This window comes from Salvia hispanica, chromosome 5 (assembly GCF_029641045.1).
Source record: "Salvia hispanica isolate PSC_SH4W2 chromosome 5, Shi_PSC_v1, whole genome shotgun sequence".
Classification (NCBI taxonomy): Eukaryota; Viridiplantae; Streptophyta; class Magnoliopsida; order Lamiales; family Lamiaceae; genus Salvia; species Salvia hispanica.
Window position 1 is genome coordinate 49,249,935 of NC_142696.1, and position 21,580 is coordinate 49,271,514.

Consider the following 21,580-nt stretch of genomic DNA (forward strand, 5'->3'; position numbering starts at 1 on the left):
CGTATTGTATAATTGTATAAACTCATTCCATTTCATATAAAGCGCGGAGGATTGACGATTCGAACAGTGGTCATTGCCCATTCCCAGATGCTCTCATACATTTCCGTTTGAACAATCTACTCTCGTTTGAAATGCCTACTCAATGGTTGTGCTATACACTTTCTCGAGCCGTTCAATTCTCCTCATCTTCCCAAGACTTTAGTTAGTAATAATGGTAAACTTTCCGATTAAGTGGCGATTCCCACATACGATGTACGAGCTTTGTATATTGTTAATGAAAATCTACAAATGTGTCTAATCTACGCAAATATAAGGGCTCGGTATTCTTAAAATTTCTTATAAGGTGGAGATTTCCACACGCAATATACAAGCTTTTTACGTTGTAAGTAAATCATGCATATTTATGAAACATCAGTATATATTTATTCATGTGTAACCTAAAAGAACAATATTACAGGTGTTTGGTAAATTTATCAACCACTTCTAAATTTAAATTTTACGTGCCTTCAACAACAATTCGGAAATCACGTTAGAAAATCAATGCAAGTTGGGTGAATATTACTTATCTAAGACTAAGAGGTGCTGATTGTCTATCGAACGAGCGACATTAAGCTTTTTAAACATGTTATGATATGAGAAAAAGATTTGCTATAGCAAAAAGCGTGAACAATAGAAAAAGAACCCGAAATCAAACAGAATAGAGCACTAGCATATGGCATGAAAATCGAAAAAAATTTATTTTATTTAGTAACATAAATATTTTAGTAGTTAATCTTTTGCATATAGAATTCATCTCTTTAATTTTTTTAATAACATTCTAAAGATAAGATCATACTATATAATTACCTAGTTAATAAATGTTTTTCTTCACCGAACTATTTATAATTACTTAAAACAAAAAATTATTATCTACATTTGAATTGAGTGTTTTAAAAAATCTAAAATTTCCAGCGCCATAACTTTCAATCCATCTCTCGTTCAAAAACCCTACACCAAAAACCCATCGCCGGTTTCCGATTCATTCATCGCCGGCGATGACGGCCGTTTCCAAGCCACCGTCGAGCTTCGCCGTCACTCCGCACAAGCTCTCCATTTGCATCCTGGTTCAAGTTTACGCACCGCCTTCTCAAATTTCCATCCCATTCCCTTTCTCCTCCGTTTCGCAGCACAACTGTCTCGGGATTTTCCTCATATCCCTCACCAAGGTTTGATCCGCGTCCATAATATCACAATTTTGATGATATTTTGATCAGAAAGCGGTTAGCTCAGTCGATCTCGTTTTGGATTATGCAGGAATGTGGTGGCATTTTCGAGCCTACGCTTGATGAGCTGATTACTCAGCTGAAGGAGATTGATGGCTTGCTCAATCACTGGTTGAGTGACCACTTAATGGGGAGGCTTTCGTCGCTGGCCTCACCGGATGACTTGTTCAATTTATTTGCTGATTTGCGAGGTAGCTCCTGTTTTCTTCTCTTGCTAGTGAAAAACTCACAATGGGATTTTGCATTAGCGCTGCAAGTTTGGTGCACAATGTATGTAGTTTTTCGTTAAATGCCGATGCTAATGCAGCAGTTGTTCTGTTTGAGATGGTTGTAGCTTGGTTTATGACATATTTGATAGTGTTTTGGTGGAAACCAATCAGAGTTCTTTTGGTTTAGTGCTTGTGTTTTTATCATCAGGGATCCTCGGGGGCTCGGACTCTAATGTTATGGATGATGATCAGATTATGCTGGATCCTAATAGCATCATTGGCATGTTTGTACGGCGTTGTTTGCTTACCTTTAATCAGATGTCATTTGAGGTAATTGTATGCAGCATTCCATCTTCAATGAACATATTGATGGTTGTACTTTCTTTCTCTCTTTATATAATTGCCTCTTGGTGTCCGTGTGTTGGAAATACCTTCTATACTATCAATAATTCGTTACCTCCCTTCTTATGCTATAATATGTTTTTACTTCAGAAGTCATGTACCCAAAATTACTTTCTCATTTCAGGGTATTTGCCATCTCTTAACAAGTATCGGGGCATATTGCAAGGATTCCTTCTCAGGTTACCAACCGTATGAGTTACCACATTTGGATGAGTCCACTAGTTATTCAAATGTTCCATCAGAATATGAGAATATGGAGATGGAAAGTTTTTACGAGAAATCTGTGGAAGATTTTGAGGAAAGAAAAATGGATATTGGAAGAACCCCTTTCCACGGACATGCATCAAAGACTTTTTCTGAATTTAGTGATGGTATTCTTGTGAGAGATCTTATTTTTAGCACAATTTTTGGTGATTGAGTGTTAGGTTCTAGTTGCATGTTTCAGATTATACTTTATTCGCACTATCAAAGTCCACGCCACGAGCTTTGACATCTTGATTTCCACTGGTCACAGATAGTGGTATCTCTTCAAGCCACAGGCTGGAACATATGGATAAGAATGCAGAAGGTAAGTCTTGTTTATTCTCTTCGAGCGGTATGTCAAGGGATATTGGCTCTGTTAGTGGGACTTTCCTACACACAAATTGGCAGGTACAAGGCTACCTATCAGAGCAAGCAGATGTTATCGAGAAGTAAGTGATTTTTCTATTTTATTTTTGTCTTTTGTATAGTTTATATGCATCAAGAAGCTGCAGATTATTTGGACCTAATGAAGCTGGATAAAGCTATATCATTTTTATTTATTTTTTGAGTCAGATATGGAAGCTCTTTCCCTCTTGACGCTTTTGAGTCCATACTGAAAAAGCTCCAGCAGTTGGCACCTGAATTACATCGAGTGAGTTTCTTTTTTGGAACTTTCTGAGTCTATAACATGATTAGGAGATCACTTCAACTGTACCTGACAAGTGACAATTGTTTTGTCTGTTTTCCAATTTTAGGTTCACTACTTGAGATATTTGAATAACCTCTATCATGATGATTATCCTGGGGCACTGGAAAACCTCCACCGTTATTTTGATTATAGGTATGAATTGATGCATGTCCATCCTCTTGAATTTTCCTTATGTTTAACTTCGTGTATCTATTCTGCCAAAAATAATATATGTATCGCTTAGTTGTCTGTGGTGGCAATATCGATGAAAAACTTATCCTTATTGTTTGATTTTAACTTAGTGGGAATAAAAGACATCTGGTTCTAAAGAAGACCACATTTCTCCATGCTTCTCTCTGTCTCTCATGACAAATGAGATGAATAAGTTGAGGGGCTTACCTTTACTTATTTCCTTATGTGAAAAATATTCATGATAAAGTGCAGGGACTGAAGGAGTTGAATGTGTTCCTCCTCCATCTGGATGCAGTAGTTTCGGAAGATATGAGATCGCTTTATTATGTTTAGGAATGATGCAATTTCATCTAGGACACCCGAAGGAAGCTTTGGAGGTAAGCATATGGATTCCAGTCTCATCCATTCTTATTGTCCACCTTCTGCAATTTTCTCTGATTGCTGTTATTGTTGTTTTCTTGTCATCTATTTTGGGACTGCCAGCATGTTATGTATTGCTGTTCTAAAGGATCTATTAAACGCTACTTGACTGGTACTTCTCTTCACATGTTCAGGTATTAACTGAAGCAGTTCGAGTTTCTCAGCAGGTAAATACTTTTTGTTTAGCTTCAGTTAGGCCCCTTTAGTTTCATTCTCAATTTTTATGAGTTGGATTCAGCCTGTGTGTTGTGGTGATGTGGTCATATTCTTAGGAACTCTTCATCCCCAGCCAACTGACCTTATAAATCCAACTGAATCTGGTAATCACATGCTAACCAGGTTAAGTTGAACTTGATTATAGACTGCTACATTGTGGGGAAGACTCTTGATTAACTTCGAAAGAACCTAAAAGTAGTTAGGCCTGAAGTAGTTATGCAAGCTAAGTTGGAGGGAACCAATTAAGTGTTATTCTTGGTTGAGAAACTCAAACTATGTCTTGAATATTTTGGTTGTTTTAGAACTTGTTATTTCTACTAGTTCACCAAATGCTATAGTGATGGTATGATCGTTCCACACTTTTATGTGACTATTGTTTTGCAGTTATTTTTCATTCAGCCATTTTCTTCCGCCAGTTACTTTGGTTGTTTGTTTGAGATTTTGGTTCCTCTTATTGGAAATTCTGATGTTTTATTAACTTTATTAAAACACTCTTTGGACCTAATTTTATATCAAACGTGCAGTACAGTGATGATACTTGTCTTGCATATACACTGGCTGCTATTTCCAACCTCTTGTCTGAAGTAGGAATATCAAAGACATCTGGAATTATTGGATCTTCATATTCACCTGTCGCTGGTATGGGGACGTCATTATCAGTCCAACAACAATTATACGTGCTTTTACGGAGATCTTTGAAGAGGGCAGAAAGTCTGAAGCTGAAAAGACTGGTAGCATCTATTCATCTCGAAATTGCTAAGTATGATATAACGGTGAGGATTCTGTAGTTTTCTTTTGTTACACAGTATTTGCCTACAAAACTTACGATCTAAGTATACTTTGTGCTTAGGGGGAATCTTATTTATATACTTTGATTTGCAGCATGTACAAAGGCCACTGCTTTCATTTGGCCCGAAGGCTTCGATGAAACTTAGAACATACCCTGCCAACATCTACAAGGTTCTTCCTCTTGCTTTAATCTTTTTGATTTTTTTTTCCTGCTGATATTGTCTTGAGATTAGAAATAACACTATCTGTCTCTTACTGCTGTCATGAGTAATGCAGGAATTGTGGTTGAGTTCTCGTCTAATAAATGATTTCGGGGATGAAAGTTCTGTATTGACTGCTGATGGCGCTTTCTGTACAAAATGGCTGAAAAGTCTTAAAAAGCCACTAGACTCATTGATATTCAGTCAAGAAAATGAATCAAGAAGTAATTCCAGTTCTTTCCAATTTTCTGCACAACCAAGCTCAATTCCTGGATCTGTTGTACAATTATTAGGATCGTCGTATCTAGTCCGTGCTAGTTCATGGGAGATGTATGGCAGGTGATCTACTCAAGACCTCTTATTGTATTAGTTCTTGAAGTTGGTTGAGTTTTCTAGTTGTCTTGTGGATGCTATATCATGATCCTATTTCGTAAATAGATTTGTAGCTTTTTTCCACTAGACATTGGAAGGAAAATCCCTTCTCTTCTCATCTTGCCAGTTTCCTGAAGTGGCGAGTAATGGCTTCATAACCACAAGTGCTATTATCGCTATTATCTTCATTAATAATCTGATTGTGTTGCATGCGATATTTTCATTTTCTCCTTTGTAGTTTTCTCAACATTCTCTATTTTATATTCAGTGCTCCTCTAGCTCGAATAAATGCACTGACTTTTGCAACTTGCTTCGCAGACTCCTCAAGGTAATTGCAATCTTTCCTGAGATCCATTACCTGCTGTTGTTTTATCTTATTTCTACTCTAATTTCTATGCTATTGAATATCATTGCACAATAACTAGGTTTTTGGATCTTTTACAGTTTATCCGATGCTGCATTAGCATACTCCAAGCTTATCCAACATTTGGCTGTTTATAAAGGATACCAAGGTTGTAAATGGATACTACTTTCTAATTAGTTTTTCCTCTCTCTATGCAAGTGGTGTGTTTTTATAATGTCTAGTAAGCAGGGTTGATTGTTATCTGGGAATCGGTCTTACTGCTAAGTGCTACGTTCGTTGATATCTGAATAGTTGGTTTCTGAAATTAATTTGAAGAACTATTTGACTGTTCTATAAGTCATGGGAAAGTCTTTGTTGTGACTGGACTTCTCTTCCCATTTGCTTAGTTTCTCCAGTGCCAAAAAGACAATCTACTATTGAATGCAGTGCACTCACGAAGTCACATGCACTGTCTGCAGATAATAGAATGCGAAGAAAGGATTACACATTCCTTCTCGTGTTTATAATTAATTAAAGACCCAGAGATAGCTTCCGAGTCATTTTGCATTTGGAATTTTCTTATATCACATTAGAATCCCCTTTATATTAAGTACTTGGTGTGCTCTTCCTTTATGATTACTATGGGAAACTAAGAAGCCATATTTACCTGTTCGGACAACGGACTCTTAGACTCTTTTAACTATTAACATTTGCACTGATGCCTTGTTGGAAAGAAATTTCTGAGAATTTTCCTTAAAGCAGATGTCACATAGCTAAGTTGATGTGATTTAGGACTCACCACCCTCTCTCAACCAGAAAAAGAACATGAAAAGTTTCAGATCATTCCTAGATATTCATTTCTTCACTACTCTTATTTTCCTTGAATGAGTGCTGACAAACTCTGTTGTACAAGCGCCTTCTTTTTTACTTACATCCTATTTCATATGCACTATCTAGATGCTTTTGCTGCCCTGAGAATAGCAGAAGCGAAGTTTGCATGTGTTTCAAAGTCCAGAATCATGTTATTGAAACTACAGTTGCTGCATGAGTGTGCTTTACATAGGTATACTTTCTTACAGCACTATATGTGTTATCCAATAAGTATCTACAGGACAGACACCTCACTGTTTCCATGCTTTTCAACCACTCCTTTAGGGGACATTTAAAATTAGCTCAGCAATTCAGTGATGAGCTTGGTGTTTTGGCCTCCTCTGTGACTGGTGTGGACATGGAGCTGAAGACAGAAACTAGTCTCCGTCATGCTCGGACATTACTTGCTGCAAACCAGTATAGCCAGGTTTCGTATTCCTCGGCAAAATTTTATGCTCCTTCTTATTCGTTTACCCAAGTCAGTAAGAGGTCAATGATGAGCTATGCTTTTCAGAAAACAAAAATGGAACATATCTTATTAGTTCTTTCATTCGTCTTTTCTCTAATGAGCTAGCCTTCATATTTATATTTAGTGGCCCATTTGTTGCGTGAGCTAAGCTGACCATTTTTTTGTACGTGCTACATTTTAATTGTAGCTGATGGGAGTTGTTCTTGCAGGCTGCAGCTGTTGCACATGCTCTATTCTGCACATGTTATAAGTTTAACATGCAAGTGAAAAATGCTACTGTTCTTCTGTTGCTTGCTGAGATACACAAGGTACACGGCATAGGACCACGCACAAATCCTTTATCTACTTGCATCAGGCGATACTAGAACAAAATAGTGACTTCTGCTATGATTTGTATTGATTATGATAATTTTGTATGATAATAAATTGAATGTTTCATCTTTGAAGGCTGTTTATACAACCAGGTTGTATTTGTTTGGTGTTTTGCTGCAGAAACAGCTATTGGTTTGTCAACTTCTCATGCCATTTTTTATTTGCTGAAATCTGTTTTTTTATATTTTGCCGTTTCAGAGGTCAGGCAATGCTGTTTTAGGAATTCCATACGCTTTGGCTAGCCTTTCCTATTGCCAATCATTTAATCTGGATCTTCTAAAAGCCTCTGCAACATTAGTGTTGGCTGAGTTATGGCTTTCTCTTGGACCAAATCACGCAAAAAAGGCATTGGCCCTCTTACACAGCTGTTTCCCCATGCTTCTTGGTCATGGTGGTTTGGAGCTACGTTCTCGAGCACTTATTATGGAAGCAAAATGCTATTTGGCTGACCCAGACTTTTCAGGTATTTTACTGCTATATCCTTCCTTTATTGTTTTCCACCTTCAGCTTCTTCGACAGAGTTAGGGTGTGTCTTAACTCAAGGATGGGAGTGGAAATATTCTGTGGACTGGTAAGGAAATGGTTGAGATGTCATGTATTAATAACTTCTATTTTTCTTTCAATAGTTTCGGACAATCCAGAGATGGTGCTAGAACCTTTAACACAAGCTTCCGAAGAACTTCAACTATTGGAGGTTGGTTAATCTCCTAACTTGTTATTTGTATTTTGTGCATATGCGACTACTTAATTTCCCACAGAACATCTACCTGTTATGAAATTCAAACATGAAAGAATCATGTAACTGTGTGGGAATGGTTCTAATAACTTTATGACACTGAAAATCTAAGTGTGTCCATGCTTTGACCATCATCATGAAGATGATATTGAAATTCCAATATTAATTGACTACCAAGATAATAATTGCTTCTTTACAGTATCATGAATTGGCATCAGAAGCTTTCTACTTGTTGGCCATTGTATACGACAAGCTCAGGCGGTATGACGACAGGGAAGAAGCCGCATCTTCGTTCAGGAAGCACATTACTGCATTTGAGAATCCAGAAGGAATGGACGATTCTCTCTTCAGTAAGTCAGATTGCTGATGACAGATATATTTATACATCTATAAACTGTGTTCATATATGGAGTATGTATTAATGAAATAAACCTTTGCCTGCATCTTAACTACCAGTGTTTGCCTAATTGGCAATTGCCAATATCATGTTCTGTTTCAAAAGCTCCCTTTTTAGTCCAAAGTTTGTTTGCAATTGTGTTGTGTGTGTGAGGTGAAATATGCCATAGTCTCGGTTCAGAAGGTCTGATAGGTCCCATAGTTTGCTATATGACACCATGCATCTCAGATCCGCCCGCCTAACCGATCTCATGTGTTAATTTGTGTTTTCGTAGTGACTTGAAGCCCCGACTTATTGGTTTGAAAAAAAAAAACGTCTTACCAAGTAGGCTTGCGTTATTGTCAATCCAAATGGTTTGTCTGAATGGATATTCACTTGTAGGTTCCGTGTGGAAGTTCTTGAACAACAATTCTGGACTCCTCTTGATTTAACTATATTAGTTACACATATTGCAAATGATTTCCTTTTCAGTTGGAGATTCAATGTTTAAAAGGAAGGCTACCAAAAAATAGTAGCCGTTTTAAAGGGACAAAATGGTTTGATTTGAAGTACAGTGGTCCAAAATGAACTTCTATATCAAAAGTAATAATTGTGTGTGTGGACTGGAACTCGTTCCGTGTATGGTTTGGGCTCATCCATTTCATTGATTTGGATTACACCAATTTGTTTGTCACCCTGCTTATCTTGCCACGTCTCCATGTCCAACTTATTTATCAAAATCTTTGTGATTTTTTTCTTTTCAAAATATTTTTACTTGAATTTGATTTATTTCATTTCACTTAAATTATAAATTAGGATATCAATAACGGTTTGTGTTAAAATGACAACCCCTCCCCTCTTAAAGTGACACCGTGACACCACTTATATAGTAATATTATAAATGCTACACAACAATATTACAAACACTACACATCAATCTATAGATTGTTGTATAGTGTACACATCAATCTATAGATTGTTGTATAGTGTGTCGGATATTGTTGGATAAGAAAAATTGTTGTATAAAGAGCAATAAATTGTTGGCTGTTTTTTTCAGAATATTTTTTGCTATGTGACAGTTTATTATTCGTCTACGTGTACAAATGATTGGCTAAGAATGGTGGTATGGTGTCATTTGAAGAGGTGATGACATCCTAACATCATGCTCCTATCAACATATTATGAGAAGGGGGTAAAAGCGTAAATTCAGTTGGAGTTAACTGAACAGAAACAAACGAACAGATGTAACCCATATTAAAAGCCATTCCCCAGAAAATTTTGTGGCGATCAGTTCCATACATGACAACAAACATACGCCTCTCTCTCTCCTCCTCATTCCTCTCTCCAAACGCGCCACGCCGCCACCATCACCACCACCACCACACTCTCACTCTAAAACTCCAAGCCACTCCCAACCCCAGCAGCTCCACCATGGGTCAAAAATCCGCCCCCACCACCGCCCCCGCCGCCGGCGAATTGAAGCCATTAGTCCGCAAGAATTTCAGCCGCACCAACCCCAAGTCCGACCACTTCCCCGTCCACAGCTTCCACCACGTGGAGTTCTGGTGCGGCGACGCCACCAACGCCGCCCTCCGCTTCTCCTGGGGCCTCGGAATGCCCCTCCTCGCCAAATCCGACCTCTCCACCGGCAACTCCTCCCACGCCTCCTACCTCCTCCGCTCCGGCGACCTCTCCCTCCTCTTCACCGCCCCTTACTCCCCCTCCATCTCCGACCCCTCCTCCGCCTCCCTCCCCTCCTTCTCCCCCTCCTCCCACGCCTCCTTCTCCTCCTCCCACGGCCTCGCCGTCCGCGCCGTCGCCGTCGCCGTCCCCTCCGCCTCCGCCGCCTTCTCCGCCTCCGTCTCCCGCGGCGCCATCCCCGTCTTCCCCCCAACCCTCCTCTCCGACGGCAGGACCACCCTCGCCGAGGTCCATCTATACGGCGACGCCGTCCTCCGCTTCATCGACGGAGACCAGTGGCTCCTCCCCGGCTTCGAGCCGGTAACCAACCCCTCCCAAGAACTGGACTACGGCATCGTGAGACTCGATCACGCCGTCGGCAATGTGCCAAAGCTCGCACCGGTCGCAGAGTACATCAAGAAATTCACTGGCTTCCATGAGTTCGCTGAGTTCACGGCCGCCGACGTGGGGACGGCCGAGAGCGGGCTCAACTCGGTGGTGCTTGCCAACAACGACGAAAACGTGCTTTTCCCCTTGAATGAGCCGGTTTTTGGGATGAAGAGGAAGAGCCAAATACAGACTTATTTGGAGCATAATGAAGGGCCTGGGGTGCAGCATTTGGCATTGGTGAGTCAGGATATTTTCAAGACTTTGAGGGAGATGAGGAAGAGGAGCTCGGTTGGGGGGTTCGAGTTTATGCCGTCTCCACCGCCTACTTACTACCGGAATTTGAAGAGTAGGGCTGGAGATGTGCTTAGTGATGACCAGATTGAGGAGTGTGAGAGGTTGGGGATTTTGGTGGATAGGGATGATCAAGGGACTTTGCTGCAGATTTTCACCAAGCCGATTGGTGATAGGTATAGTTGTAAAACACTTCTCTTAATCTGTTTTTGAGTTTTGGTGCTTATGCGTTCTGTTGTTCTTCATCAGTAGAGTAAGTAGTTTGGATTGTGATATTTAGGTGTTGGTTGAGCTGATTTATGGAGCTTGTGTTGTTAATTTAGGATAGGGAAAGGAGATTTAGTTTCATTTTGGGGTATTTGGATTTAGTAATAGATATAGTTCTCACACTTGTGTTTGTTCCTGCCTGGTTTGATCATTGCAGTTGGTTGTGGATCTTAGTTTTGATCATGTCCAAGCTACTTATCTAGAACACCATGGGAAATTAAACTGTGACGCGTTAAAACATATAGGCATTTAGGTGCTTATCCATTTGGTTTGAAAGATTATATCTCATGATTGAATATGAATTGTTTGGTTCATCTCACAACTTGATCACATATGGATAATCATATGATAGTGATTCAGAGCAACCGAACTGCACCATAGGATATTGTATAATCTTCAGATGGTCGTCTCATCTCAGTGTCACTTAGGTTGATGTGTCTCTATTAGCTAGCTCTGCCACCTTATTTTGTGAAATAAAACTTAAATTTGTCACTCTGTCGTTTTACTTGCTATCACTTCTCCCGTCTCCTCCACCTTATATCACCGTTGGAATTTGGAACCCCCAAAATTTGAGTTGTTCGTTCATCTGAGTTTTTTTCTGCAAATAAGCAAGTTAGTTAAGTTACATAGTGTATTCATTCATAGTTCATACATAGTAGTTAAATTGCCAATATCTCTGCCCTTGCTGCTCTCTCTGAATTGCTAACCACGTTCCCTCATGTTTTTGCAGGCCGACCATCTTCATAGAGATAATTCAGAGAATAGGGTGCATGATGAAAAATGAGGAAGGAAAGATGTACCAGAAGGGCGGATGTGGAGGATTTGGAAAGGGGAACTTCTCAGAACTATTCAGGTCTATCGAAGAATTTGAGAAGATGCTAGAAGCAAAAATGGGCACGAGAACAGCAGTGCCGTGAATGCTTACATGCTAAAATAGTAGTAGCAGGTAGATATATATATTGAGAAATGAAAATATCAGTCGGATACAACTGAATATTATGGCTTTATGAACTATTGATATGTACAAAAATGACTTGTCCATGTTTTATACTGTGACACCGGTTACTGTATGATATATGTATTATCATATAAATGAAAATACTCCTCAGATTTTTATGCTTTATACTGTGACACCGGTTACTGTATGATATATGTATTATCATATAAATGAAAATACTCCTCAGATTTTTATGCTTCTGTGCTCGTGCTTGTGTTCGTGTTCAATTTTGTTGGATGTTTGTTTAATTATTTTTTGTTTTCTTTTCATATCATTTTGTTATAAATCTCGCTTCGTGCACGCACACATGAATCATGATATCGATTTAGAGATGTTGGTGAGATTCAAATTCATAATATTCTTGTCATGAATTTGTTACTCTATCATTCGTTAAGCCTTCCGCTGCTGATTTAGAGACGTTGGTGGGATTTGAATTCACTTTGTAAATTCGTTACTTCACTACTAAAGTCATTCCTCAAAGAACTTGTCGCATCTTGCAAATGAGTATATTGATTATTTCATCAAATTCATAGAATGATCAATTTTACAACTTAGGGGCTGTTCGATTTGTAAAATTGTATTTCATTATTAATTATGTTATATTTCATTATTAATTATGTTACTGGTTATGTTTGGTTCATGAGAATGAGTCTTATTAATTTGTGTATAAAATTGTATTTCATTATTAATTATGTTACTGATTATATTTGGTTCATGAGAATGAGTCTTATTAATTTGTAAAACACGTTTGGTTATTTATCAATTAAGTTTGTACAGTAATTATTTTAAATTTTAGTGATTTTAATAATTAAATATGTTCCACATTCCCTATTTTTTGATTGTATTATCTTGAAATTTAAATCAGTTTCTTTTAAAAATTTAATTAGTACTACTACTACAGTACTGTAAAATAAATAAACTAAAGTCGTGTTTAGAAGGTCGATGTCGCCAGTTGCTCTTGCTCAGCAGTTGAGAAACTTTCCTGAGAGGCAATTTCTCGTTAATTTTCACATTAACACACTGAAATTCAGCCAAGGAGAAAGGCGATGGCTGGGAACGAATTCCGATTCTTCTTGTCGTGTGACATTAATTTGCCGGTGACTTTCAAAATTGAGAGATTGGAGGGCAAATTATCTGCTCGGAAACCCCCCGATTCAGGCATGGGATAAAATTTATGTTTTTCCACTATTTTTAATGATGGCCTGCTTTTAATTTTGTTGTTGATGTGGAAATTGGAGTATTTGCAGCTTCTATTTTTGTATGTGAGGTGGAAATATGCTACTACTTTTATAGGCTGTAGGATTGAGCTGTTTATTTGGATTCTTTAGTGCATGCTGCAGGGTTGATTTCGTTTAGGGCATATGGGAATCTCTGATTTTGGTTGAGGTGTTTTGATTGAGATGATGATGTTGAATTTTTTAGCTGATGATAGCACCATAGAGGAGAAGAAACCTGAGTTGTACGTTGAGAGCTTGTTGTACATCGATGGCGCACCTTTTGGGCTCCCTATGAGAACAAGGTTTTGATATTTGGTATCAATGCTGTAGCCTCAGTATTCTGGTGTTTTTTATTTTGAAGATTTCGTGGTGATTTTGTGTGGTTTATAAGGGTAGGCTGGAATCAGGAGGCCCGTCGTATTGTTGGAATGAGCTCATCACTCTGAGTACTAAGTATCGTGATTTGACAGCAAATTCACAACTTGCTGTTACTGTAAGTACGAATATGGCTTTATAAAAACCAATATTGAATTTGAGTCACTAGAAAATCTTAATTGCTAGCTTGTGTTAGGTGTATGATGTTTCATGTGGGAAAGATGAGGAATTGGTTGGGGGGGCGACTATTCACCTTTTCAACATGAAAAAACAGCTCAAGACTGGGAAACATAAACTTAGACTATGGGCGGGCGAAGAAGCAGATGGCTCTATCAATACAAACACACCAGGAAAGGTAATGATGTATATAGTTATATGGTATTCTGCCATCTGGACAAGTCGACGTATGGTTTGGTTGATTTGCAATTACTGACTGTGGTAGGTTCCTAAAGAGGAGAGAGGGGAGCTAGAACGCCTTGAAAAACTAGTGAATAAGTACGAGAGAGGGCAAATTCAAAGAGTTGATTGGCTTGACCGGCTTGCATTCAAAGCTATGGAGAGGATTAAGGAACGCGAGAGCTTGAAAAATGGGAGTTCTCATTTGTATGTCATCATTGATTTCTGCAGCTTCGAGCACCGCGTAGTTTTCCAGGTACCTTAGATTTACCTATCTATTGTCTTTCTTCATCCTCGGGTGCTCTATGAGATACTGTTGCTTCTAACAATTCACCAAGTGGTATGAATTTGTTTAACCATAGTATTCAAACTTAATAGCACTTTGGTGTGTAGGAATCTGGTGCAAATTTCATAATACCATCCCCAATAGCTTCGACAAATGAACTAGTTACAGTTTGGGATCCTGAAGTTGGAAAAATTAACCCCTCCGAGCACAAGCAGCTAAAGCTGGCTAGAAGTTTAAATCGTGGCATCATTGACAGAGATCTTAAACCTAGCATTACAGAAAGGAAGTAAGTTACCTTTACCTATTTCTCTAAATGTTCTACTGCTTTTATTTTTTATCTTCACTGTCATGCCACTTTCTTTGCTCCATTGCTTACTAGATCAGTGAACAATCGTTCCAAATATCCAAGAACGAACCAGAGACTGAACCACTGCATTTATCAACACACTTGTTAACATCTACCGCCATATGCATCCAGTTTTTTCTTTCTCTAACTGAATATTCCTTATTTTCATGCTATGTAACTTAAAGAAATGCATAAAGTGACACTTTATGCATAATGTTATTATTCCATATCACTGTTGAAATATTTCACCTTGTTGCTACTAAGCTAGCCTCTGATATTCAACAGGTCCATACAAAGAATACTAAGATATCCACCAACTAGAACCTTGACTGGAGAGGAGAAGCAACTACTCTGGAAATTTCGTTTTTCGCTGATGGCTGAGAAAAGGGCCCTGACAAAATTCTTACGCTGTGTCGAATGGAGTGATGTTCAGGTGAAGTTTTCATCAACGGCAATGATTTAATCTAATACTACATCCCTTATACAAATATTTGAGTTTTCATCAAAATACAAGTATTGGACAGGAAGCAAAGCAAGCATTAGAACTGATGGGCAAGTGGCAGACAATTGATGTATGTGATGCACTAGAGCTTCTATCTCCAGTTTTTGAGAGTGAAGAGGTTATCTTCGCATAATTTTCCCCACTCCATTTCCTGTTTTTTTAAACAGTCTAACTAGTCTTTTACTTGTTTATTTTATAAACATGATTTTCTCCTACAGGTCCGTGCATATGCTGTGAGTGTTCTTGAAAGAGCGGATGATGAAGAGCTCCAGTGCTACCTACTCCAGTTGGTTCAAGCACTTCGTTTCGAACGTTCAGACAAATCTCGCCTTAGTTATTTCCTCGTGGAACGGTGTAAGTTTGATGCAAGGGAATGTTCAATGATTTTCTTATTTGATCACACTTTGTCTAAATCCTTTACTCATTTTCCAGCATTGTGCAATACTGACTTGGCTAGCTTTCTTCGATGGTATGTGGCTGTGGAACTCCACGACCATCCATATGCTAGACGTTTCTATAGCACCTATGAGCTGTTAGAAGAAAGTATGTTGAAGGTGTGGTATTTTCTTTCCTCGTATTTTCTGTCCCCCTTTTATCTCTTGCTGTTTTTATACTTGCATCATTTCAGTATGCTATCTATTGTTACCGATTTATTCATATCTGTATCTCTATCAGTTAGGACCAAGTGCCAATAGCGATGAAGATGGTTTCAAGCTTTGGCAGAGTTTAGTACGCCAGACAGAACTGACTGCGCAATTGTGCTCTATAACGAGAGATGTTAGAAATGTGAGAGGTGGTACTCAAAAGAAAATCGAAAAGCTTAGGCAGCTCCTATCTGGGCTTCTTAGCGAGCTTACCTACTTTGACGAGGTAATTGAGAAATTGTTTCTTATAGTGCATCATTGTGGTTCTAGCACACCCTTTATGGTTGTCATCCGTCCATGATCTTTGGTGTGCATCAAACTGGTTCAAGTCTTCCAAATACTATCATAAGATTTATGGAAATTTATCTTTTCAGCCAATACGGTCGCCTCTTGCACCAAGGGTCCTTATAACAGGGATTATACCATCAGAATCATCAATCTTCAAAAGCGCGCTGCATCCTCTGCGGCTGACATTTCGAACAGCAAGTGGAGGAAGCTGCAAGATCATATTTAAGAAGGGTGATGACCTTAGGCAAGACCAATTGGTAAGCGCCCGGTATCTTATTCATTTGAAAATGATTTATTTTATATTTTTTTAACTCAGACAATTTTGACACAGGTTATTCAAATGGTATCACTAATGGATCGACTGCTCAAGCTGGAGAACCTCGACTTGCATTTGACTCCTTACAGAGTGCTAGCAACTGGGCATGACGAAGGCATGCTGGAATTCATTCCTTCAAAATCTTTAGCACAGGTTTCGTATCTTATGAATTATTGAGTATGTTTGAATATTCTTTCTTTATAATGATGTTAAATTGTTATGTCACCCTTTCAGATTCTGTCAGAGCACCGTAGTATAACAAGCTACCTGCAGAAATTTTACCCAGACGAAGACGGGCCTTTCGGAATAACTGCAACATGTCTTGAGACGTTCATAAAAAGTTGTGCTGGCTACTCAGTTATCACATATATACTGGGCATTGGTGACAGGTCATTCCATTAAATTTATGTTTTCTTGATATTCAATTTTCTCTGAATTAATTGTTCATAGACTTAATCTATTTATATGATTTTCTGATGGTTGTCATCCAAGCAAACTTGATTTCGATTATCTCTTGTTTATATAGAAAATTCTCTTGGTTCTCAGGCACCTCGACAACCTACTGTTGCAAGATGACGGCCGCCTTTTCCACGTAGATTTTGGTTTCATACTTGGCCGAGATCCAAAACCTTTCCCACCACCTATGAAACTCTGCAAGGAAATGGTGGAAGCTATGGGCGGAGCGGAGAGGTACGCTACCCCCATCCGAGATAACCGTTGATCGATCATCAAAAGTAGTAGTATTTCTTAACTTCCAATTCTCCCCCTTCTCTCCTCTTGCAGTCAATACTACACCAGATTTAAATCCTACTGCTGCGAGGCATACAACATTCTCCGAAAATCAAGCAACCTGATACTAAATTTGTTTCACCTGATGGCCGGTTCCAACATTCCAGACATTGCTTCTGACCCCGAGAAGGGCATTCTCAAGGTGACTAGATTCATTCATTTCGTGGTGAAACCGTTCAACTATTATTGGTTTTCATTTCCAATTCTCTTGTTCGTGCAGCTTCAAGAAAAATTCCGCTTGGACTTAGACGACGAGGAGTCGATCCACTTCTTCCAGGATCTCATCAATGAGAGCGTCAGCGCACTGTTTCCACAAATGGTCGAGACCATCCACCGCTGGGCTCAATATTGGCGCTAGGGGTGTCGAAACGGGTAGCGGGTAACGGGTATTCCCGAACCCGACCCGATACCCGCCGGGTAACGGGTACCCGATACCCGATGGAGTCGGGTAACGGGGCGGGATCGGGTATAACTATTTTGGGTTTTGCGGGTATCGGGTATACCCGATACCCGAGCTACCCGATACCCGCTCGGGTAGTCCCGTTAGTCCCGACATACCCGATATGTATATTAATATTTTATAATTTTTTATTTTTAATTTTAATACTTGTTGACTGGGCTGACTTAAAAATCATAATATAATTTTTTATTACTAATATATTATAAAACGTAGGGGCATGTTAGGGTGCCACCATCCCTTAAAATAACACCATACCACCATTCTTAGTCAATCATTTGTACACGTGGACGAATAATAAGCTGCCACGTGACAAATTTTTTTTTTTTTGAAAAAGACGCCAGTAATTTGTTGCTCTTTATATAACAATTTTTCTTATCCAGCAATATCTGACACACTATACATCAATCTATATTGCTGTGTAGCGTTTGTAATATTGCTGTATAAGTGGTGTCACAGTGTTACTTTAAGAGGGATTGTCATTTTAACATAAACCATAAAACATACTCCCTCTATCCTAAGGTATTAGACCAACTTTTCTTTTTGGGATGTCCCAACATATTAGACTCATTTCCTTTTTTAGCAAAAAGCATGTATCTTATTTTATTCTCCACCTACTTTTTTCTCTCTTCTCTTCCCTACTTTTTCCCTTTCTCATACTTTACTCTCTCCACTTTAACTATTTAAATATCAATTCCTTAAATCATGTGCCCAAAAGAAGTGACTCTAATACTCCGGGATGGAGGGAGTATATTTTAAGGTTTTAACTTTTAATTAGGGTTAAGTATTTTTATCTTCCGTCTTTTCTGATTCAACTTCATTCAACTCCTTTCTCCTTCCACCCGCCGTCTGTATCGATTCTACTCCTTCCACCCGCATCTGCCGCCGCTGATTCTAATTCCTTATTTACAGTATGTAAATAATATAGAAGGTTAAGCATTTTAACTTTAAAATTTGGACACACACGAAAACAGAGAATCAAAGATTACAATTACATTACATGTTTCATCTCAATTCTCAACAAAATTAAATAATAAAAATAAAGGATTAAGTGAGAGTCTATTGCATTCAGCCAGGAGTATATTTTAAAAAAATAATCTAAAATATACAAATAAATAAAAAAAGATGATTTTAAAAAAAAGGGTTTCGGGTCGGGTACCCGCGGTGTCGGGTGCGGGATACTCGACTCGGGTATCGGGTAACACCCGACTCACTGCGGGACGGGTATCGGGACAAAGTTTTTGGCCAAAATCGGGCGCGGATATCCGTTTCGACACCCCTAATTGGCGCTGATGCAACAATGGGAGACGTGTTAGGTCAGGCAAGGGCGAAGATCCGGGCCTAACCAGATCTTTTCGTCCAGTCTAAGGTCTCGGTCCGGGATGATATTGAGTTTCTTTAGAAATTTCTTTTTCCATATTGTTGGATATTTGTCTTACCCTTTCGTTTTCTTTTTGGTACAGAAAAAGAAAAACCAGACATTTGGATGTGCATATGTAGAGAAGAGAGAGAGAGGGAGTTGTATGTATAATTTTTATATTGTTAAGTTCAGTTGTCAACACTAGAGATAGTGTTTATTTGTACATACTAAAATAAAATCTCTACATATACAGGTAAGTAATAAGTTTCATTTTAATATGCTTCACAAGTATGATTTGAAGAAGTTACAATGATATGCTCTCGATATTACTGGTACTATAATTACATTATAATTATAATAATAACAATTATATTATTGTTATAATATTTACAATTGTCATTATAATTATTGTCTTATTAAATATTTATAGTATATTTATTTAAATTATGTATCATATAATAAATAATGGAGTAATATTATTAATAATTGTTAAAAGAGTAGATTGTAGAAAAGGAAGAATTTCATTCATTTAACTTGTCTCCTCCAAAAGTTCATGACCTTAGTATTTATAGGGTGTAGGAGAATATTCTAGTACACCAATAAATGTAAATTGGTATTCTACAAAGTTTTGGAACAATGCACCACTTAGGAACTCTCCATAATGAATGTTGGATGGCATATTAATGTTGTCTCTCTCTCCAACATTTTCCAACACTCCCCCTCAAGTTAAGCAATGTGATTACCCATGCTTAACTTGCCCAATACTTCGCGGAAGCTTCTTGAGTCCACAGCCTTGGTTAGGATATCTGCCAACTGACCCTTAGACTTCACGAAGGGAAGTTCTACAATTTTGGTTTCTATGTTGTCCTTGATGAAGTGCTGCCTTGTTATCGCAGAACAATTTACATGGCTTCTGTGAGTCCATGCTCAATTCCAACATTAGCTTCTTCAACCACAGGATCTCGGTTAGTCGACTCTTCATCCCTCGAAACTCTGCTTTAGCACTTGACAATGTTACCACTTTCTGCTTTTTGCTCCGCCAAGTGACAAGATTCCCTCCTACAAAGGTAAAGTAGCTAGCAGTCGACTTTCTATCATTTGGATTTCCAGCCTAATCAGCATCCGTGAAACCATGAATTTCAAGGTGCCCATATTTTTCAAACATAATCCCATGTCTCGATGTCCTATTTAGATATCGAACTATTTGGATTATCTCTCAGTCGTTTTTCTGAGAAACGGCCAAAGGCAGCTGCCTTTGGATTTATTTAGAATATTAAAAAGACCATAACTTTCTCGTTACTCGTGATAATTGACCACTACAGGAGTCTTTGGAAACCTTATTCCATGGGTAACAGTTGGGCATTCTCGAAATTGGATTATCTCTCTGTCGTTTTTCTGAGAAACGGCCAAAGGCTACTACCTTTGGATTTGTTTAGAATATTAAAAAGGCCATAACTTTCTCGTTACTCGTGATAATTGACCACTACAGGAGTCTTTGGAAACCTTATTCCATGGGTAACAGTTGGGCATTCTCGAAATTAGATTATCTCTCTGTCGTTTTTCTGAGAAACGGCCAAAGGCTACTACCTTTGGATTTATTTAGAATATTAAAAAGGCCATAACTTTCTCGTTACTCGTGATAATTGACCACTACAGGAGTCTTTGGAAACCTTATTCCATGTGTAACAGTTGGGCATTCTCGAAATTGGATTATCTCTCTGTCGTTTTTCTGAGAAACGGCCAAAGGCTACTACCTTTGGATTTGTTTAGAATATTAAAAAGGCAATAACTTTCTCGTTACTCGTGATAATTGACCACTACAGTAGTCTTTGGAAACCTTATTCCATGGGTAACAGTTGGGCATTCTCGAAATTGGATTATCTCTCCGTCGTTTTTCTGAGAAACGGCCAAAGGCTACTACCTTTAGATTTATTTAGAATATTAAAAAGGCCATAACTTTCTCGTTACTCGTATAATTGACCACTACAGGAGTCTTTGGAAACCTTATTCCATGGATAACAGTTGGGCATTCTCGAAATTGGATTATCTCTCCATCGTTTTTCCGAGAAACGGCCAAAGTCTACTGCCTTTGGATTTATTTAGAATATTAAAAAGGCCATAACTTTCTCGTTACTCGTGATATTTGACCACTACAGGAGTCTTTGGAAACCTTATTCCATGGGTAACAGTTGGGCATTCTCATAATTTGATTATCTCTCCGTCGTTTTTCTGATAAACGGCTAAAGGCTACTACCTTTGGATTTATTTAGAATATTCAAAAGGCCATAACTTTCTCGTTACTCGTGATAATTGACCACTACAGGAGTCTTTGGAAACCTTATTCCATGGGGAACAGTTGGGCATTCTCGAAATTGGATTATCTCTCCGTCGTTTTTCTGAGAAACGGCTAAAGGCTACTACCTTTGGATTTATTTAGAATATTCAAAAGGCCATAACTTTCCCGTTACTCGTGATAATTGACCACTACAGGAGTCTTTGGAAACCTTATTCCATGGGTAACAGTTGGGCATTCTCGAAATTAGATTATCTCTCTGTCGTTTTTCTGAGAAACGGCCAAAGGCTACTACCTTTGGATTTATTTAGAATATTAAAAAGGCCATAACTTTCTCGTTACTCGTGATAATTGACCACTACAGGAGTCTTTGGAAACCTTATTCCATGGGTAACAGTTGGGCATTCTCGAAATTAGATTATCTCTCTGTCGTTTTTCTGAGAAACGGCCAAAGGCTACTACCTTTGGATTTATTTAGAATATTAAAAAGGCCATAACTTTCTCGTTACTCGTGATAATTGACCACT

General features: G+C 38.5%; 3 protein-coding genes across 6 annotated transcripts; all 3 read left to right on the forward strand.

Moving 5' to 3' along the window:
* The first annotated feature begins 942 nt into the window (after positions 1 to 942).
* Positions 943 to 9,364, forward strand: LOC125188347 (anaphase-promoting complex subunit). 3 transcript variants are annotated; one of them, XM_089058694.1, is made up of 21 exons: positions 943 to 1,205; positions 1,294 to 1,453; positions 1,659 to 1,801; positions 1,998 to 2,244; positions 2,388 to 2,565; positions 2,690 to 2,768; positions 2,872 to 2,957; positions 3,244 to 3,373; positions 3,551 to 3,583; positions 4,157 to 4,405; positions 4,515 to 4,592; positions 4,698 to 4,960; positions 5,262 to 5,321; positions 5,438 to 5,505; positions 6,294 to 6,399; positions 6,492 to 6,633; positions 6,885 to 6,983; positions 7,246 to 7,510; positions 7,674 to 7,741; positions 7,983 to 8,133; positions 9,239 to 9,364. In XM_089058694.1, exons 1-21 carry the CDS (start codon positions 1,035 to 1,037, stop codon positions 9,304 to 9,306), a joined length of 2,844 nt encoding a protein of 947 aa, XP_088914820.1. In that variant the 5' UTR covers positions 943 to 1,034; the 3' UTR covers positions 9,307 to 9,364. The 3 variants fall into 3 exon arrangements, with proteins under 3 accessions (XP_088914820.1, XP_088914822.1, XP_088914821.1); XM_089058696.1 differs by having other exon boundaries at positions 1,998 to 2,052; XM_089058695.1 differs by having other exon boundaries at positions 1,680 to 1,801.
* Positions 9,365 to 9,430: 66 nt separating this feature from the next.
* Positions 9,431 to 11,910, forward strand: PDS1 (4-hydroxyphenylpyruvate dioxygenase). The gene is made up of 2 exons (XM_048085135.2): positions 9,431 to 10,696; positions 11,518 to 11,910. The coding sequence occupies exons 1-2, from the start codon at positions 9,459 to 9,461 to the stop codon at positions 11,702 to 11,704; spliced, it is 1,425 nt and encodes a 474-aa protein (XP_047941092.2). The 5' UTR covers positions 9,431 to 9,458; the 3' UTR covers positions 11,705 to 11,910.
* Positions 11,911 to 12,766: 856 nt separating this feature from the next.
* Positions 12,767 to 18,769, forward strand: LOC125191346 (phosphatidylinositol 3-kinase, root isoform). 2 transcript variants are annotated; one of them, XM_048088887.2, is made up of 17 exons: positions 12,767 to 12,942; positions 13,207 to 13,303; positions 13,398 to 13,494; positions 13,573 to 13,731; positions 13,819 to 14,028; positions 14,166 to 14,344; positions 14,690 to 14,837; positions 14,929 to 15,024; positions 15,125 to 15,260; positions 15,339 to 15,460; positions 15,582 to 15,776; positions 15,925 to 16,095; positions 16,170 to 16,307; positions 16,389 to 16,543; positions 16,701 to 16,844; positions 16,938 to 17,085; positions 17,164 to 18,769. In XM_048088887.2, the coding sequence occupies exons 1-17, from the start codon at positions 12,831 to 12,833 to the stop codon at positions 17,299 to 17,301; spliced, it is 2,445 nt and encodes an 814-aa protein (XP_047944844.1). In that variant the 5' UTR covers positions 12,767 to 12,830; the 3' UTR covers positions 17,302 to 18,769. The 2 variants fall into 2 exon arrangements, with proteins under 2 accessions (XP_047944844.1, XP_088915596.1); XM_089059470.1 differs by having other exon boundaries at positions 12,815 to 12,942; positions 13,125 to 13,303.
* The last annotated feature ends 2,811 nt before the right edge of the window (positions 18,770 to 21,580 follow it).

What these genes read in the sequence shown, in the direction of transcription:
- LOC125188347 (XM_089058694.1), top strand. Translation starts at nt 1,035, where the DNA reads ATGACGGCCGTTTCCAAGCCACCGTCGAGCTTCGCCGTCACTCCGCAC. An exon ending in ACCCGAAGGAAGCTTTGGAG is followed by an intron (nt 3,374 to 3,550) that starts GTAAGCATATGG and finishes TCACATGTTCAG; the next exon opens with GTATTAACTGAAGCAGTTCG. An exon ending in TGCTTCGCAGACTCCTCAAG is followed by an intron (nt 5,322 to 5,437) that starts GTAATTGCAATC and finishes GATCTTTTACAG; the next exon opens with TTTATCCGATGCTGCATTAG.
- PDS1 (XM_048085135.2), top strand. Translation starts at nt 9,459, where the DNA reads ATGACAACAAACATACGCCTCTCTCTCTCCTCCTCATTCCTCTCTCCA. An exon ending in ACCAAGCCGATTGGTGATAG is followed by an intron (nt 10,697 to 11,517) that starts GTATAGTTGTAA and finishes ATGTTTTTGCAG; the next exon opens with GCCGACCATCTTCATAGAGA.
- LOC125191346 (XM_048088887.2), top strand. Translation starts at nt 12,831, where the DNA reads ATGGCTGGGAACGAATTCCGATTCTTCTTGTCGTGTGACATTAATTTG. An exon ending in ATTCACAACTTGCTGTTACT is followed by an intron (nt 13,495 to 13,572) that starts GTAAGTACGAAT and finishes AGCTTGTGTTAG; the next exon opens with GTGTATGATGTTTCATGTGG. An exon ending in ATACTGGGCATTGGTGACAG is followed by an intron (nt 16,544 to 16,700) that starts GTCATTCCATTA and finishes CTTGGTTCTCAG; the next exon opens with GCACCTCGACAACCTACTGT.